The following is a 15870-nucleotide window of genomic DNA, read 5'->3' as shown; positions in this document are numbered from 1 at the left end:
CTGACCTGACAATAGTGAGGAGGATCATCTTGTTTCGGGAGGGCAGCTGACCACCGTGGGTAGCTATGGAAAGCAAAACCCTGGATAAGGCAGGGAATACTGTACTAACCTCACAAGGTTGTTGCAAGGATTGTATTAGACAACGTGTGACAGTAGTTCTTATTAAAACTGAATCAGACCTCAATACCTTCTACTCAAGAAAACCCTGACCCCCTACTCTAGGTCAAGTTCCCATTATGTGCTCACAATAGGTGCTTCTCTTGCCAGCACTCTTCTCAGCGGTAATATTACAGTAATATGTATGATGATTTTATTGTCTTCTCTCTCTACACTAAGCTCTATCAGAATAGTGATGTCTGTTTTGCCCTCCATATTATCTCCTGCACCTAATACAATGTTTGTCACCCAAAAGTTCAATTTTGTTGGAGAAATGCACGACAACTGAAATCCAAAATTTTTTATTCACTCTAGATTTGACTCTTAGGCTGGAACAAAAAAGTTACAGTGATGCGGGAGAAGACAGAACGGAGGTTATGCGGATGTTACTCCTGAAATAAAAGGCTAAATTTTAAAGGACTAAAGAACGCTGCGCAGAGATCGTGGAACAGCTCAAAACAGTTCAACCTGGGAGGACACCACTGCCAAAGAAGGTAACCACAACTGAGGATACACAGGCAAAACGACCGTTCTTGCCTAAAACACCCAGGTCGCAGGCAAAACGACCGTTCTTGCCTGAAACACCCAAATCGCAGTTCTGTCGCTCTCCGCCGTACGATGACCCAAGATGGCGGTGCCCATGGTTGAAAACCAGATTCAAGATGGCGGCTTCCGGCTCCCCCCGCAGCGTCGCGCGTCTCACGAGGTCACGTGCACTTCCGCCTTATCGTCCCTGGCATGGCTGTATTAGGTTGTCTCCTCTCTAGTAAGTAGGTGTAGGGTCGGTGGGCTCGGGGACCCGCGGCGCCGCGCCCAGGCCCCCTGAGGTGGCCCATGGCCTCTCTCCCAACCCTCTGTCCTGTTTTCCCAGCAGGTGTCCGAAGGCTGCACTGCAACGCGGCGGCCCTGGCCGGCGGCCAGTGGCGACTCCAGTGAGTGCCAGCCTCGGGGGGAAAAGGGGAGCTAGAAGCTGGGCAGTTTTCAGCTAGAAGCTGTCTTCACCGGATTGTTTTTCCCCACCCAGGCAGGGTCTGGCTGCCAACCCCTCCGGCTACGGGCCTCTTACGGAGCTCCCAGACTGGTCTTACGCGGGTGAGAGGTGACCTGACAGTTAACTCTACTAGGAGGGTTTCATCCCGAGGGAACGCCCCTGAATGGAGCTGGGTGGTGTCAAGGCGGGGCGGAGAGGGGTGCGTCTGAGTGGACAGCGTATAAAACTTCGGAGCTGGGGAGGAAGAAGCCCTATTTATTTTGTAAATTTACGCCTATGGAAACTAAAGCTAGACAAGCATCTCCTTTGCTTGTGGGGATAATCAGAAGATAATTGTAACTGGGGGCACCTCCAGGGAAGGAGTGACAAGACTTTTACGTTTCTAAAAGGGGGACGGTTTTTTGAAAGTTAGGAAGAACCACCCTTCTGAAGGGTAAGGATTGAGGATGGTGGACCCCCTCAGAAAAGTCTCTTCCCTTAAAAAAGAAAAGAAAATAGATATTAGTACTAAAGGGAGGGATCTTGGAAAACTTGAATCCGTTCCCCATTCTCCATATGGAACTCGAGTTTACAGGTGGGAAAATTGGGGCCCACAGAAGTGAACTGTCTGTGATTACACAGCTAGGTAATAGCAAGCCAGGACTAGAACTGGACAGAGGGCCAGCCCCCACCTTAAACAGCACAGAGACCTGAGTATTAATACTTTATTGCATTCTGTAGGAGTATGATCTTGCTTAATCCAATCCTTGGTGGCCGAGGAAAATAGTGAAGATTTTTTCTACTCGTTATTTACTATAGAAACTCCTTGAAGTAGTGTGGAATATTGGCAAGACTCTGGAATAGAGCCTTAATCCAGGCTTCTCTGCTTGATAACTTTGTGGTCTGGGATATGTTACTTAATTTTATATATCAGTTTCCACATCTATGAAAGAGGAATACCTATCTCACATGGTGCTTGTAATGATAAAGTGAAATAACCATTGTAAAGCACCTGGCCATACACTATATTGACTCCCCTTCCTAATAAATCGTATCTCTTATCTGTCTTGCCTGCAAACTTTTGGGCAGAGTTATCACTCTTTCTGTCTTTGTAAAAAGTAAGTGTCTAAGTGTCCTTTCTCTTCAACTTTATTATAAACTACTTCAGTTCAGATAATGCATCTTTTAAGCAAGTCACCTGATAGTTATGGAATTTTTATTATGTGCCTGCACTGTACATAATAACTGAAATACAGAGATATAGTCCCTGATTCCAAGGAATTTCAAGTCTAAATGGGAAAACAAAGCATGGACATTTTAAAAATTAAATAAAACTTCAGTGCTCTGCCCCTTTCCAGAAGGATATGAGATGGCTAAATGAGGCTAAAAACAATAGTACAATAAACATCCCAAGGCAAATAGATGAATATTAAATGGTCATATGCACTTCTTTCAGAAGAGAGAGCTGGCCAACTTGAAGTTAGAGAAGAGTTTCTGAGACAAGCAGGGCTTGAGGTGGGCCTAAGGATGAGAATTGGGCTGAAAGGAAATGAAAAGAGGGCATTTCATTATGGAGTGAGATGGAATTTAGCAAAGACTCAGGGACCAGTAGAACAGTGGTCAGACTGATTGAGTAGAGGGTTTCTGAGGAAAAAACAGGAGATTCAGCATTGTAGAGGACTTTGACTTCCAGGCTAATGAGAGGTAAGTGAAATAGAGTAGGAACATGCCTAGGAACTTAGTCTTGGTGGTTCTGGCATACATCACTCTTGAAGATGAGGGACATGTTTTAGGAGAATGAAGCTACAGAGGGTGTGAAATGGAAGAGAGGAGCTAGAGATTGGTTCTTCCTGCATTCCTATCACAATGCTTTCACAAGGTGCTGCAAGCCATCTCTAATACTTTCCTTTTCTCTCACTTTTATCTGTAGATGGCCGCCCTGCGCCTCCTATGAAGGGCCAGCTTCGAAGAAAAGTCCAAAGGGAGAAGTTTGCAGTGAGTGGTTAGAGCCCCAGCAAGGGAAACCTATGTATAATTGGAAGGAAAAAATCTAAATTGTAATTTGTCTTGAGCTGTGTTGGTACCTAAGCTAACATTACCTCTCATCTCATACCAGGTTTTTAATAGTACTGGGAGAAGGGAGGACTAGAATGGGGTCCTTCTAGGGCAGAAACCAGCAGTAGACATTCTGCCACACATTTTGCTGCCTTCCTCCTGCTTCCCAGCCCACGACCTGGTCCCACCCCTTCCCAGTCAGCAGTGTCATTTTCCAGCTGAAACTTCTGACTTTGATCTGTGAGTGAAAGGATATATGGTGCAGAGCTCAAGCCCCAGATGTTATCCTGTGTTTCAGAGACGAGTTGTACTGCTGTCACAGGAAATGGATGCTGGATTACAGGCATGGCAGCTCAGGCAGCAGGAGAAGTTGCAGGAAGAAGAAAGGAAACAGAATAATGCTCTTAAACCCAAAGGGGCTCTACTGCGGAACCCACTACAACGTCAGTAAAAAACATCTCCTGTCTTCCTTCCCCAGCTTCTCTCTGGCTTTCTTTACTTTCACCTAGATGCCTCATCCCAGGCAGAAGTGAGCCTTTATGTTCCCCATCTGTCTTCAGAGCAAAAGAGTTTGGATACCAGGAAGAACAGGCTATAAAATGAGATCACTGCTTGGAAGGGCTGGCTCATTGCCCTCACCTCTGGCTCCATTCCAGTTTAGCAGCATCTCACTCTGGGATATTTACCTGCTCCTTTGCAGGCCATGGAACACCCAACTGTGAGCAGTATCTGCCCTGCAAACATGGAAAGAGGCAGCAGTTTCCCTGGGTTTAGCCAGGCATTCAAGCTTTGAACAGTCCCAACAGCCCATGCACAGCTCAGACTGTGTACATTTAATAAATGTTTTGATTTTTTAAAAAGGCTTCCCAATTTGAGATCCATTTCTTGGGCAGCAACTGGTATCAGTTTTCCTAAACTTAAGATACTCGGCCCCAAGAGGATATCCCCACTGGGAAGGCAGACATGGGAAGAGCCAAACTTGGGTGTTGGATATTCTGCTAAAATGTGGGCTCCTGAGGTTACTGTGGTTCTGACTGAATTCCAGAGGTTGGTTGGAGAGAGGTCTGTACCTCCCCACTGCAGTTTGTATAGGGAAACCCTGGAGGTGCGCAGTACAAATAGTCACTGTGGGATAGGTATCTAATATCCACTCTTTACTTCCTACAGACCCATAAGCTGCCTGGGGTGCGGGGGAAACCTTTCAGTTAATTGATAATGGCCCCTCTCATGGGTTCTGGAGGAAGAGACTCTTGGCTCCCTTTACAATACAGAGCATGGACTTACATTCTCTTCCATGATAGTTCTTAGATCTCTAGACAATTTCTAGAGCTTCTTACCTGACCTCATTTCTGTCCAGCCTCCTTTTTTCCTTCCCTTGCTGTATTTCTTTACCTTCTTCCCCCTACTACCTCCTCCTCCTCTCGCTGACCAGTGCAATTCTTGGATCTTAGATTTCGCTGATGGTCGAGTTTTCTGTCTCCCACACTTTTCCTGCCTCTGTGGTGCTGATTTTCTAGCTCTAATTCTCAGCTTCTTATCTGTCTCCCTTTCCCACTAGAGTGCTTTAGTGCTCCCTCCCCTTCTCTGCTTACCTCCACCTTTTGTTCTGAAGAGTTAGTCCCTGAAGGAGAATTTACTCTTTAAGGAATTGCGTTCTTTCCCAGTGTAGAGGGGGAACTAAACCTGAAGTCCTAACTCCCAATCTCTCTTTTAGAATCACTTCACCAAACCTTATCAGCCTTTTCCCAGATTCCATGGCCTTGCAGCCCTTTCCTCCCCAGCCAGTTCTGATTAAAGGAGCAGCCAGACCACAAATACCAATCATAAAGGGAATACATTTGTCCTCCAAGGACAGGGCTCCCATATTCAGTGTGGCTGTGGGGCTTGTTGGTGGGTGACTGGATTTTATTACTGTTGCAGGCGTCTTTGGCCGGGTGGAATGGAGGAGGTCGTAAAGAATAAAGGATGAAATTTTCAATTTGGTTGAGCCACAGGTCCCAGCAAAGAACCCCCCAACCCACCTCTCAATGACATGAAGGACCCACCACCACTATCTGAGGCTCTGAGCTTGTTCTCCCTTAGCCACTGGGTCTCCCAATGCTTCCCACTCTGAGGTGAGGTAACGCTAAATACCAAAGGAATCAAGCCACCCAAAATATGCTTTGGGGGAGAAAGTCTCCCACATACCGTCCCAGGGGTTCCCACGCAGCCCCCCCGCCCCACCTCGGCTGTGGCCTCAACTCCCGCAGATGGCAGCCTGCACCGCAGAGAGACAACTTAGGGATTTTTTTTTTTTTTTTAAACAACCACGTCCGCACCGAGAAAGGAGGGCTTTGGGGCGGGGGCGGAGGAGAGGCTGTGGGAGAAGGGAGGGACCAGAGGAGAGCGGGCTCGCGATCCAGTTCGCCGACTAAGCAGAAGAAATCAACGGAAAGGGGGACGAGCGAAGGGGCGCTTGCAGGAACAATCCCCTCCTTCCTAAGCGTACAGCGCTCTAGGAATCCAAATTCTGTGGCCACCGAAGACAAAGGAGCCCAAGGGAGTGGCGGAGCGACCCCAGGGCTCGGGCCCCGCCGCGAAGCCTGCACGGCCCGGCTGCCCGGACGGCCGCGGACCATGCCTCCCGCCCCGCCGCCCTCGCGCAGCCTGCTGCTCCTCCTGCTCTCGCTCGCCGCTGCGCTCACGTCCCTCAGCTCGGCCCAAAGCAGCTTCAGCCCCGAAGTAAGTGAGCTCCGCCGGCCTTGGCCGGAGTCGCGCCTGCCAAGGAGGCGAGCCCGGGGGTCTCCCGGAGGACAGCCCCCATGCGGAGAGGAGGGCTCTGGGGGCTCCGCCGCTCCGGCCTGCGGGATCCTGCCCCCTGGCCTTTCCCTCCTCATCTCCAAACTTCCCAGTCCAACTTTTGCCTCCTCCACCCGCCGCCGACTTTCTTTCCCATCCTTTCCTTAGAAGAACGAACATATCTGGGGCCCACCACCACCCCGCGCCACAGTTCCCTTGGGCTGAGCTCAGCTTTGGAACCAGGTGGGAGCCTGATAAATACTTGGACTCCGCACAGACCCCGCGCTGTCCTGGTTTCTTGTCATGGGCCAGTTTGTTGTTCTCCAACTTCCCGGCTCTCCAGCGCTCTCCCGCCCGCGCACGCCGGCGCCGGAGCTGCTGGGCGGGCTCGGTGGACCGCGCGGCGGCTCCGGGGCCCCACGCTGGGGCGCCGCTGCGGCCTCCCGGGCGGCCCCGGCCCTCCGCGGCCAGGTGCGGTCGCGGGTGGACGGCAGAGCGGCCCGGCCCCCGCCTCCCCGAGGGGAGCCTTCTATGCCCGCGCGTCCGTACACACAAAGCTTTCCTTGTGAGCCGGAGGCTCGGCCCGACCTCCGCGGCGCCTTTAGGCTCTGGACGTTGTTTTTGTTAATTACTTTTCTGTGTTAATTGCAGGGAGACTGGGCGTCGCACAGGGGAGTGGGGAAAGGGCCTGGCCCAGGGCCCCCGCACATGTAGCAACTGACTCGAGCGCCCCCCACCCATTCCCCAACGCTGGCCCACGGGGCCGGCAGGAAGCCGTGTGGGAGTTGTCTGAGGAAGTTTTTCCTCACTCGCGCTCTTTTATTTTGGGGTGAAAGTGGGAGACGGATTTGATCAGCAGCCTTTTTTGAGCCATCCCAACCCACTCAGCCGGGCAAGGGCCTGGGTGTGGTCAAGGGCCTGGGTGCGGTAGGGAGGGGCCAAGAAGGGTCCCAGGAGGGGGAGGGGATCTGGATTTGGCTTCTTCCCGCTTGGTCCCACCCCCCGAAGGAAACATCTCCAGAAAGAACACACCCTCTGTCCTGAAGGCATCTGAAGCTGAAAGAAAAAGTGAGGTGCAGGGACTAGGGGTGACCAGGGAGAAAGAAAATCTGGCCTGGGGCTAAGCCTCACAGGGTCCAAGAGGAGGAGGAGGCATCCTCTTTCCAGGCATGGGGTCTGAGGCCTGCAAGGAGCAATCCCAACAAAAGGAGCCCTGAACATCTATCTGGGTGCTGTCTACTGCCAACTTTGCTGCCCTGCCTGCCTTCCCGCCCCTGCCTCACTAGATCCCCTAGGGGAGGGGTGGCAGCCCGGCTCTGTTTAAAGTGGGTCATGGGCAGTCCTGGTGCCAGAACCACCCTTTGCTTTCTGGGCTATGATTGGGTGGGAGGCACCGGGAGGGAAGAGGAGGCCCAGAGGCTGGGATCCAGTGCCTGCTGGAGAGCCAGAGATACTCCCCACCCTCCATAGGACTTGTGGGCCAGAGGTAGGTGGGGTTCCTTCGCCTTTTCCTTAGGGGAATACCTTGCACCACACAGTTTTCAAGACAAAGCCAGCCGATTCAGTTCTTTGACCCGACATAGTTGCTCCCTCTCCAAGCCAATCTGGAGGGAGAGCTGGGGTGGCCTAGGCCTCAGGCAGCCTGGTCCCTCCCACCAGGCCTCCAGAGTCCTGCACCAACTCCAGGACAGCCCTCTCCTCCTATAGGCCTGTCTGGCACTTGGCCCTTCCCCCATCCAGCCGCAGACACAAGAGTCCTCTCTTCTGTGGTTCCCAACTCACCTCATAGACTTCTCTGTTGTGGTTCTTGCTTTGCTCAGAGCCTCGGACTGTGAGGAGAGAGATGGAGTACTTCCTTTCCAGACCTGTAGCTCTTTTGATGCCAGGGCAGTCCCTCTCTGGACTGAGTCTCCATTTTTCTCAATTGCTCATGGGATGGAGGTTGTGGATCTGAATATTTAAGATCAGCCTGCTTTCTTGAAAACTCTGGGAGAAAGATTTATCCCAGAGCTCCTGGATGGTGATTCTCCCCTCCTCTCTGCTATTCTCCATTCCCCCATCCTGCCTGGGAGGATTCCCTTCAGCGTTGCTCCCTGAGGGTTGAGGGGGGCCTGACCTCAGTCCTCCTGACTTGTCACTCCAGGAGTAGACCACTCCCATCCTTCCCCAAAGCTGAAGCAGCTGCTCCTCATTCAGGGGTCATAAGCCTGCAGCGTGTGTACCTTCCAGGTGAGGCTAAGGGCAAAGGGAGTTTCATGCATACTTGGGCACAGGCCACAGCAGGCCTCCCGTAGGCACTTAGCTGTGGCATCAGCCAGCACAGGTCAGGGCAAGCCAACCGCACCTAGGAAGAGCAGCCCAATACTGGAGCACTGTTCTGCTCTCCTCTGGTATGCCAAAGGTTAAACCTCACTCCCTCTTCTACCCCTGAGGAGAGGCTCTGAGAGCCAGGGTGGTGCTAGGGTTGTTCTGGCCAGGCCTGTTGGCTGGGGAAAGGCTGAGTTGTTTACATCTCATGCTCTACCTCCCATCAGCCTTGGGGGATCACTTCCCAAACCATGTTGCAATTCTTGCCCCTGCGGGCTCCAGTCCCTGTCAGCTGCTCCTGAATCACCCCCAGCCCCAATGCAGGAGCGCTGCTCCACCACCAGGACCTAGGCCTGGAAGGGCCACATGGAGATCTATCCGAATGACCTAGAATAGGAAATGCGGCACCCAACAGCAGCCTCTACCCCTTTGCACTCCAAGCTCCCATCCCAGGCAACCTGCAGCTCCCTCTGGTCTCCTTAAGGCAAAGCTAGAGCAAGGACTAGAGCTGTCTGGGTGGTCACTGGAGAATCATTTTCATCTTCACATTCATATTTCATATGTAATGGCTCATTTTAATTTTCAGGCCAGGAAAATACTCCATTACAATAAGGCTGACTTCTTCCTTGACAGGGCTTCGCAGTGGGTATACCTTTCAAACACCAATAACCTGACTTGACTTGAAAGGAATATGCCAGGCTTTATATTATGAACAATCTGCAACATACCAAAATAAAATACCACCAGCAACTTTCCACCACAACTACCATCTCCCACTCCCTCTACTGAGAACCTAAAATGGGCCTTTAGGTCCCAAGCCCTAGGTTAGATGCTTGAATGGATGGGGATAGTGGCAGGATCCTGGCTCTGTGTCTGGATCACACCCCCACCACCTCCAGAGGCCCCAGCATCCCCTCTCAACAGCCAGCCTCACCCCTAGCTCCTTTTCTGCCCTCCTTTCTAAAAATATCTCAGCCGTAAGGGGCCTAGAGGCATGGCATCCCTGTCCTAGGAGGGGCCTCATGCCCACCAAAAGTAAAGTGCCCTCCACACACACATGCTCAGGTAGGACATGCTGCATTTACAAAAATACCGATACAGAGGACAAAAGTGCTAGAAGGAATCTCAGCCTGAGAAAACAACCTAGGACTAAATTAAACCACCTGGGCTCCCATCCTCAAGAGAGCTACAGCCAAAGTCCAGAGCTGTTTGGGTCTAGCCTGGGAGTTCCTCCAGACCCACTGCCAGAGCCAGGCTGGGAACTCATTGCCATTTCCTCCCAAGCCAGATACCGTGAGGAGGCAGAGGCTCCCCTTGGGCCAGGTGGAGATGTTCCAAGCATTCCTTCCCCTACAGGCCTGGCTGCAGCAATATGGCTACCTGCCCCCTGGGGACCTGCGTACCCACACACAGCGCTCACCCCAATCACTCTCAGCTGCCATCGCTGCCATGCAGAGGTTCTATGGTCTGCGAGTGACAGGCAAGGCTGATGCAGACACCATGAAGTAAGTGCTAGACCCTGGCAGGAACTCTGCCTAGTGCCCACTGACGCAACACTGAGCCCCAGAGAGGTTCTACCTAAATGCCTGACTCCTGCCCACATGTGGATCCTGACCCTCTCCTACTCACCCTGACCTCATAATCATGACCGTCCCCACCACTGCACTGGGGTCAGACATTCCCCCTCTCCTTGAAGACTTTTCTCTTTTATAAGCTATCCTGACCGCAGTACTCACACCCCAGGGCTATGAGACGCCCCCGCTGTGGTGTTCCAGACAAGTTTGGGGCTGAGATCAAGGCCAATGTTCGAAGGAAGCGCTATGCCATCCAGGGCCTCAAATGGCAGCACAGTGAGATTACTTTCTGGTGAGTGTAACAGGCAAGTAGCCTTCCTGATGTCTGACCTACCCTGTTAGTTGTGCTTACAGAGCCTCAGAGGCCTCCTGTCCTGCTCACTCACCTCTGTCCCTGGGAAGCGTACTTGGGAGTGGGGAGGAAAATGGCTGTAATCCTGGGGAGAGGTGCAGCCTGCAGTGGGTAGGGGTACACACCAGGGACAGAAAGCCAAAGCCTGAGGGTGCCTGGAGCCCACCATTCTTGGGGCAGAGGCATTGTGAGACACGGTCAGGCAGGCAGTTCATTCAGACCTGGGAGAGAGCAGGGAAGGAGAATTTTGTCCCTTGTTATCCTAACCCACCCCTATCCTCTCTCCATGTGGCTGGACCTCAGCATCCAGAATTACACCCCCAAGGTGGGTGAGTATGCCACATTTGAGGCCATTCGCAAGGCATTCCGAGTGTGGGAGAGTGCCACACCACTGCGCTTCCGAGAGGTCCCCTATGCCTACATCCGCGAGGGCCATGAGAAGCAGGCCGACATCATGATCTTCTTTGCTGAGGGCTTCCATGGTGACAGCACACCTTTTGATGGCGAGGGTGGCTTCCTGGCACACGCCTACTTCCCAGGCCCCAACATTGGAGGAGACACTCACTTTGACTCTGCTGAGCCCTGGACTGTCCGGAATGAGGATCTAAATGGTGAGCGAGGTAGCCCGGGCACTCTTATTCCAAGGAGAGTCAACGATCATTTGTGGGGGCTTCTCCTGTCTCCTCCCAAATACTCAAACCCCAAAATCCCAGGGCTCTGAGGATTGCAAAGATCTACCAGTCTGATGTCTATGGAGAAAGCACAAATGCTGTTTTGAGCTATGTGCATCTGCTCCCTTCTCTCACCCCACAGTTGACAAAGCATCCACTTTTCTAGGCAAATGTCATCTCCAGCTACTGGGGGGGAACTGAGGCTCATGGAGGGATTCAGCTTTTCTTAACAGAAGTCTACCTAGGATTGGGATCCAGCCCCAGAGCACTGTCTCACCTCTACCCAGAAGAGCTTGCTGACTGGCTCTGTGGCCTTTTGGGTGGAAAACATGGCAGGCAGGCTTGGATGTGAAACTGAAGCCCCGGGTGGGGCAACCGGGAGTCCAGAGGTGACCCAAACTGCGGCATTACCATCCCGTCCCTCCAGGGAATGACATCTTCCTGGTGGCTGTGCATGAGCTGGGCCATGCCCTGGGCCTTGAGCATTCCAATGACCCCTCGGCCATTATGGCGCCCTTTTACCAGTGGATGGACACAGAGAACTTTGTGCTGCCCGATGATGACCGCCGGGGCATCCAGCAACTTTATGGCAAGTAATAGATGCCCACATCTTCTCCTTTCTGTCTGCTGCTTCTCCCCTCCAGTGCATTCTCTGGCCTGTGTATGTGCGTTTCTTCCCCTCACCCGTGCCCATCCCCAGCCTGATCCTGCCTCTGTCCATTCCCACTTTTGATTCTGGCTTTTCTGTTCTTGCCCAGCTGACTGCTCAGCCTCCCCCAAAGGTCTGTCCACACTTTCCCAAGGGTGTGGTCTGCTCACATATCTGTCCTTTCTTCCGTTTTTGACAAAGTCTAAAGTGCCCCTTTGTTCTCTGCCCCCAGGGAGTGAGTCAGGGTCTCCCACCAAGATGCCCCCTCAACCCAGGACAACATCCAGGCCTTCTGTGCCTGACAAGCCCAAAAACCCCACCTATGGGCCCAACATCTGTGATGGGAACTTTGACACCGTGGCCATGCTCCGAGGGGAGATGTTTGTCTTTAAGGTGAGAGGAAGAAGTGGGCTGGTTTGGGAACAAAAGAGCTCTATGATTGGGAGGCTGCGTGGAAATAGCAGGGGGGTAAAAAATAAGCAGAGGCAGCAGGGCAGTTTTGGAGATGGAGCCAGAGGACTGAGCTACAGGACATAACAGACTCCCCCCCACCAACTGCCTTCCAGGAGCGCTGGTTCTGGCGGGTGAGGAATAACCAAGTGATGGATGGCTACCCAATGCCCATCGGCCAGTTCTGGCGGGGCCTGCCTGCGTCCGTCAACACTGCCTACGAGAGGAAAGATGGCAAGTTTGTCTTCTTCAAAGGTAACCAGGCATGCCACCTTAGTCTTTGGGTATCTTTGGGGGCAGATTCCACATGACTCCTTCAAACATCCAAGAGTCCAAGTGGAACCCAAATCCTGCCCTTCTCTCTCCACCCCAGGAGATAAGCACTGGGTGTTTGATGAAGCTTCCCTGGAACCTGGCTACCCCAAGCACATTAAGGAGCTGGGCCGAGGACTACCTACTGACAAGATAGATGCTGCTCTCTTCTGGATGCCCAATGGAAAGACCTACTTTTTCCGGGGAAACAAGTAAGACTTTAACCCCTGGGCCCCAGACCTGCCTCCTCAGACACCACCACCAGGCTGCCTCAACTCTAGAGACTCACTTTACTCCTGGGATATTTCCCTAGAGAAGGAGCTGACTGTGCCTCTGCTGCTGCCTGCCAAGAGGCAGCCTCCATTAGGTGCTGGCTGAATGGGACATGACCCGGTCACCATTTCAGACCTGGTCATTTGGCACCTCCTGCCCCCAGCACCGTACCTCCGCCTCAGCAGCCAGGCACTGTCATTAAGGGCTGCTGGTGGCTCCTTGTAGCCTGGGCCCTCCCATCCACCCCCACCTTCCGCCACTTTCAGCTGCAGGCCCTCATTACTCAAAATCCCTGTCCATAGCCACTCTTTGTTCACTGGTGAATTCAGTCCTGGGTTCCACTACCCTCTGAGGACGTATCAGGATCCAAACAGCTCCTTTCACCTCCCTTCCCACAGGTACTACCGTTTCAATGAGGAGCTCAGGGCAGTGGACAGCGAGTACCCCAAAAACATCAAGGTCTGGGAAGGAATACCAGAGTCTCCTAGAGGGTCATTCATGGGCAGCGATGAAGGTGAGGGGCGAGGGAGGCATCCCTGAGGGGAGGATGAGCACAAGGAGCTCAGGGAGGGCGGGACAGGAGCTGGAGGGTATCATGTGGAAAACCATGCTGATGAGGACAGTGGAGCCTGGGCCAGGTACCAGGCACTGAGCTGAGGTCTTCCCACGCAGCAGGCCCCCTACGCCCCACCACTCTCCAGCCTGCCACTAGAATCACCCTGTTTGGCAGCTGAGGAAGCATTCTCACATACACAACTCACAGATTGTCCTTCTGCTCTTGCCTTCGGGTCTTCTCCGGATTGCTGCCCCCACCTCTTGTCTCTCTTGCCACCTTCTCGCTGACCCCTGCAGTCTTCACTTACTTCTACAAGGGGAACAAATACTGGAAATTCAACAACCAGAAGCTGAAGGTAGAGCCGGGCTACCCCAAGTCAGCCCTTCGGGACTGGATGGGCTGCCCATCAGGTGGCCGGCCGGACGAGGGGCCCGAGGAGAAGACAGAGGTGATCATCATCGAGGTGGATGAGGAGGGCGGCGGGGCAGTGAGCACAGCCGCTATCGTGCTCCCCTTGCTGCTCTTGCTCCTGGTGCTGGCCGTGGGCCTTGCGGTCGTTTTCTTCCGACGCCACGGGACCCCCAAGCGACTGCTCTATTGCCAGCGCTCCCTGCTGGACAAGGTCTGACCCCCACTGCCGCCCACCCATCCTACCACAAGGACTTTGCCTCTGAAGGCCAGGGGCAGCAGGTGGTGGTGGGTGGGCTGCTCCCACCCATGCCTGTTCCCTCCCAAACCCCCCACCTCCCCTCTTCGCTGTCCATGACTGACCCCTCCTGCCCTCAACTCTAGCATTGCTTCTTACCTAGATGGGTCTCCTAGGGGCTAGGCAGGGGCTACCCTTTCCAGCCCCTGCCCCTCAGGGGCTCCTGTAGCTTGGTGTGTGTCCAGCCCCATCTGAATGTGTTGGCTCTGCACTTGAAAGCAGGACCCTCAGACCTCGCTGGTAAAGGTCAGATGGGGTCATGTGCTCCTTTTCCATTTCCAGACATACCTTTAACCTCTGAACTCTGACCTCAGGAGGCTCTGGGCACTCCAGACCTGCAAGCCCCCAGGTATACCCAATTGGCAGCCTCCCACCACTCTTTCTGGCTGAAAGGAATCTAATCTTGTTGCGGGGAGAGACTGAGAGGCGTGAGAGGGTGGGGCTGCACAGCCACCCTAAGACCTTGGGAGGCAGTCTCAGATTGAGTCTGTCCTCTCCACAAACATCTGCTTTTGTCCCACCTACTCCCAAGAACTACTTTAGAAGGAGCCTGAGCCACTAAGGACTAAACTGGGGCTGCAGAAATAGGCTGACAGCCCTACCCTCCCGAATGTTAGCCTTGGATAGTGTTGTCAAGGTTGGAATTGCTGAGACCAGGGGTTCAGCTATGTGGTGGGGTGGGGCCACAGGGAGAGACCAGTCCAGAGCCTAGGGAGTGAGCCTGAAGGCCTCAGAGAAAAGAACCTTGCTCAGATGCAGACAGCTGGGGTAGGGACCCAGGGACAGAGCAGTCAGAAGGGACAGTGAAGGACCAAAGGCTAACCAGGGAGGCATGGCAGGAGTGGACAGCTGGGGGAGGAGCTCTCAGGAAGAACCCAAGAATGACACACCTGCTCCTCTGTGGTGTCCTTCCTCTGACCAAACAGCATGGGAGGAGGGTGAGAAGTACAGAGAAAGGAGCAGAGATAGCACACACCTGGGGTCTGGTGAATCAGGACCCTAACTGAGAGTGGCCACCTAGTCAGAGAGCCAACTAGCCTGCCTCAGCCAACGCAGTGAGGGGCAGGTGCCTGGGCTTCTCAGCCAGATTGGCCACTCACTCTCCAATGCCCCCACCTCTCAGGCCATCCTCCCAGCATCCTGTCCCCCTCTCCCCCACCCAGCCCACCCTTTTGAAGTCTCCTTCAGCCACCAGAGGTGGTCATGGTACCAGGGACTTGGGAAAGTGAGAGATCCTGAGGGTGAGAGAAGAGGGATGTTGGGGTGGGGGGTTTGGGGAATGGGAGAAATGGGGTGAACGGTGCTGGCAGTTCAGCTAAATTTGTCTTGTTTGGGTTTTTTTGTTTTGTTTAATGTATATTTTTATTATAATTATTATATATGAATTCCCTTCAAATCGTTCCTTTTTGTTAACAAGGGGCATGGGGGGGTGGGGGGCAGAGGCATTGGACCCCAGGAACCTGCAGGGCGGGGCTGGGTCAGTACCCTCTAAGGACATTGTTTACCTTGTTCAACCTTCCCACAAAGAATAAACTGTCTCTCACATTCTTTGTGTGGCTGCAGTTCTCTTGAGGTCTAGTGGGATGTGACTATGATGGGAATGGGAAGCAGGAGAGCAAGTTCATGAGCAGCATTGTCTTGCCAATGGGTTTCAGCCCCGGGCAAGTTCACTATGGATTCAATGAGACCAAGGAATGACAATGGAACATTCTTGGGGTGAAGAGGTTTATACCCAACTTTATCTCCATGGTGTCAGGTCAAGCACTAGAACCCCATCCACTCAGAGTAAGTCTGCATGCAGCAAGCCGGTCTCTGCCTCTGGGCCTCTCCAGCAACCATCTCAGTCTCTGTCCTCGGCACTGCCACCACCCCAGTCTCAGCTTTCCTGCAGCCATGCCACTGTTGCCCAGAGCACTGGGCAGAACTCTTATAGAGCCAATAACAATGTATTGCCCACATGTGTGTAGTGAGCAAGCCAACCAGGGCCAAGTGAGAATCCTGGCCATAGGAACCCTCACTTTATCTACACTCCACCCATCCAGGATTTATGTGCCCTCAATC

General features: G+C 53.1%; 2 protein-coding genes and 1 long non-coding RNA gene across 10 annotated transcripts; 2 read left to right on the top strand and 1 right to left on the bottom strand.

The window, feature by feature from the left end:
• Positions 1–439: 439 nt before the first annotated feature.
• On the bottom strand, positions 440–13505 carry LOC130679541 (uncharacterized). The gene is made up of 2 exons (XR_008992546.1): positions 13309–13505; positions 440–2647 (listed from the first exon to the last, which is right to left on the bottom strand). It is a non-coding gene; the product is annotated as an uncharacterized LOC130679541 (long non-coding RNA).
• Positions 809–4043, top strand: MRPL52 (mitochondrial ribosomal protein L52). 7 transcript variants are annotated; one of them, XM_057488605.1, is made up of 6 exons: positions 816–922; positions 1028–1088; positions 1181–1255; positions 3057–3121; positions 3480–3624; positions 3882–4043. In XM_057488605.1, the coding sequence occupies exons 1-5, from the start codon at positions 895–897 to the stop codon at positions 3578–3580; spliced, it is 330 nt and encodes a 109-aa protein (XP_057344588.1). In that variant the 5' UTR covers positions 816–894; the 3' UTR covers positions 3581–3624; positions 3882–4043. The 7 variants fall into 7 exon arrangements, with proteins under 7 accessions (XP_057344589.1, XP_057344588.1, XP_036740496.1 ...); XM_057488603.1 differs by having other exon boundaries at positions 829–922; positions 1181–1248; XM_057488604.1 differs by having other exon boundaries at positions 844–922; positions 1031–1088; positions 1181–1248.
• MMP14 (matrix metallopeptidase 14) lies at positions 5580–14979 on the top strand. Of its 2 annotated transcripts, none has more exons than XM_036884593.2 (10): positions 5580–5902; positions 9623–9771; positions 10010–10132; positions 10496–10803; positions 11291–11452; positions 11745–11905; positions 12079–12217; positions 12336–12486; positions 12946–13061; positions 13400–14979. In XM_036884593.2, the coding sequence occupies exons 1-10, from the start codon at positions 5798–5800 to the stop codon at positions 13729–13731; spliced, it is 1746 nt and encodes a 581-aa protein (XP_036740488.2). In that variant the 5' UTR covers positions 5580–5797; the 3' UTR covers positions 13732–14979. The 2 variants fall into 2 exon arrangements, with proteins under 2 accessions (XP_036740488.2, XP_057344579.1); XM_057488596.1 differs by having other exon boundaries at positions 11291–11456; positions 11749–11905.
• The last annotated feature ends 891 nt before the right edge of the window (positions 14980–15870 follow it).

This window comes from Manis pentadactyla, chromosome 11, assembly GCF_030020395.1.
Source record: "Manis pentadactyla isolate mManPen7 chromosome 11, mManPen7.hap1, whole genome shotgun sequence".
Classification (NCBI taxonomy): Eukaryota; Metazoa; Chordata; class Mammalia; order Pholidota; family Manidae; genus Manis; species Manis pentadactyla.
Note: the sequence above shows the minus strand (reverse complement) of the source record. Positions and strands in the feature narration are given on the sequence as shown.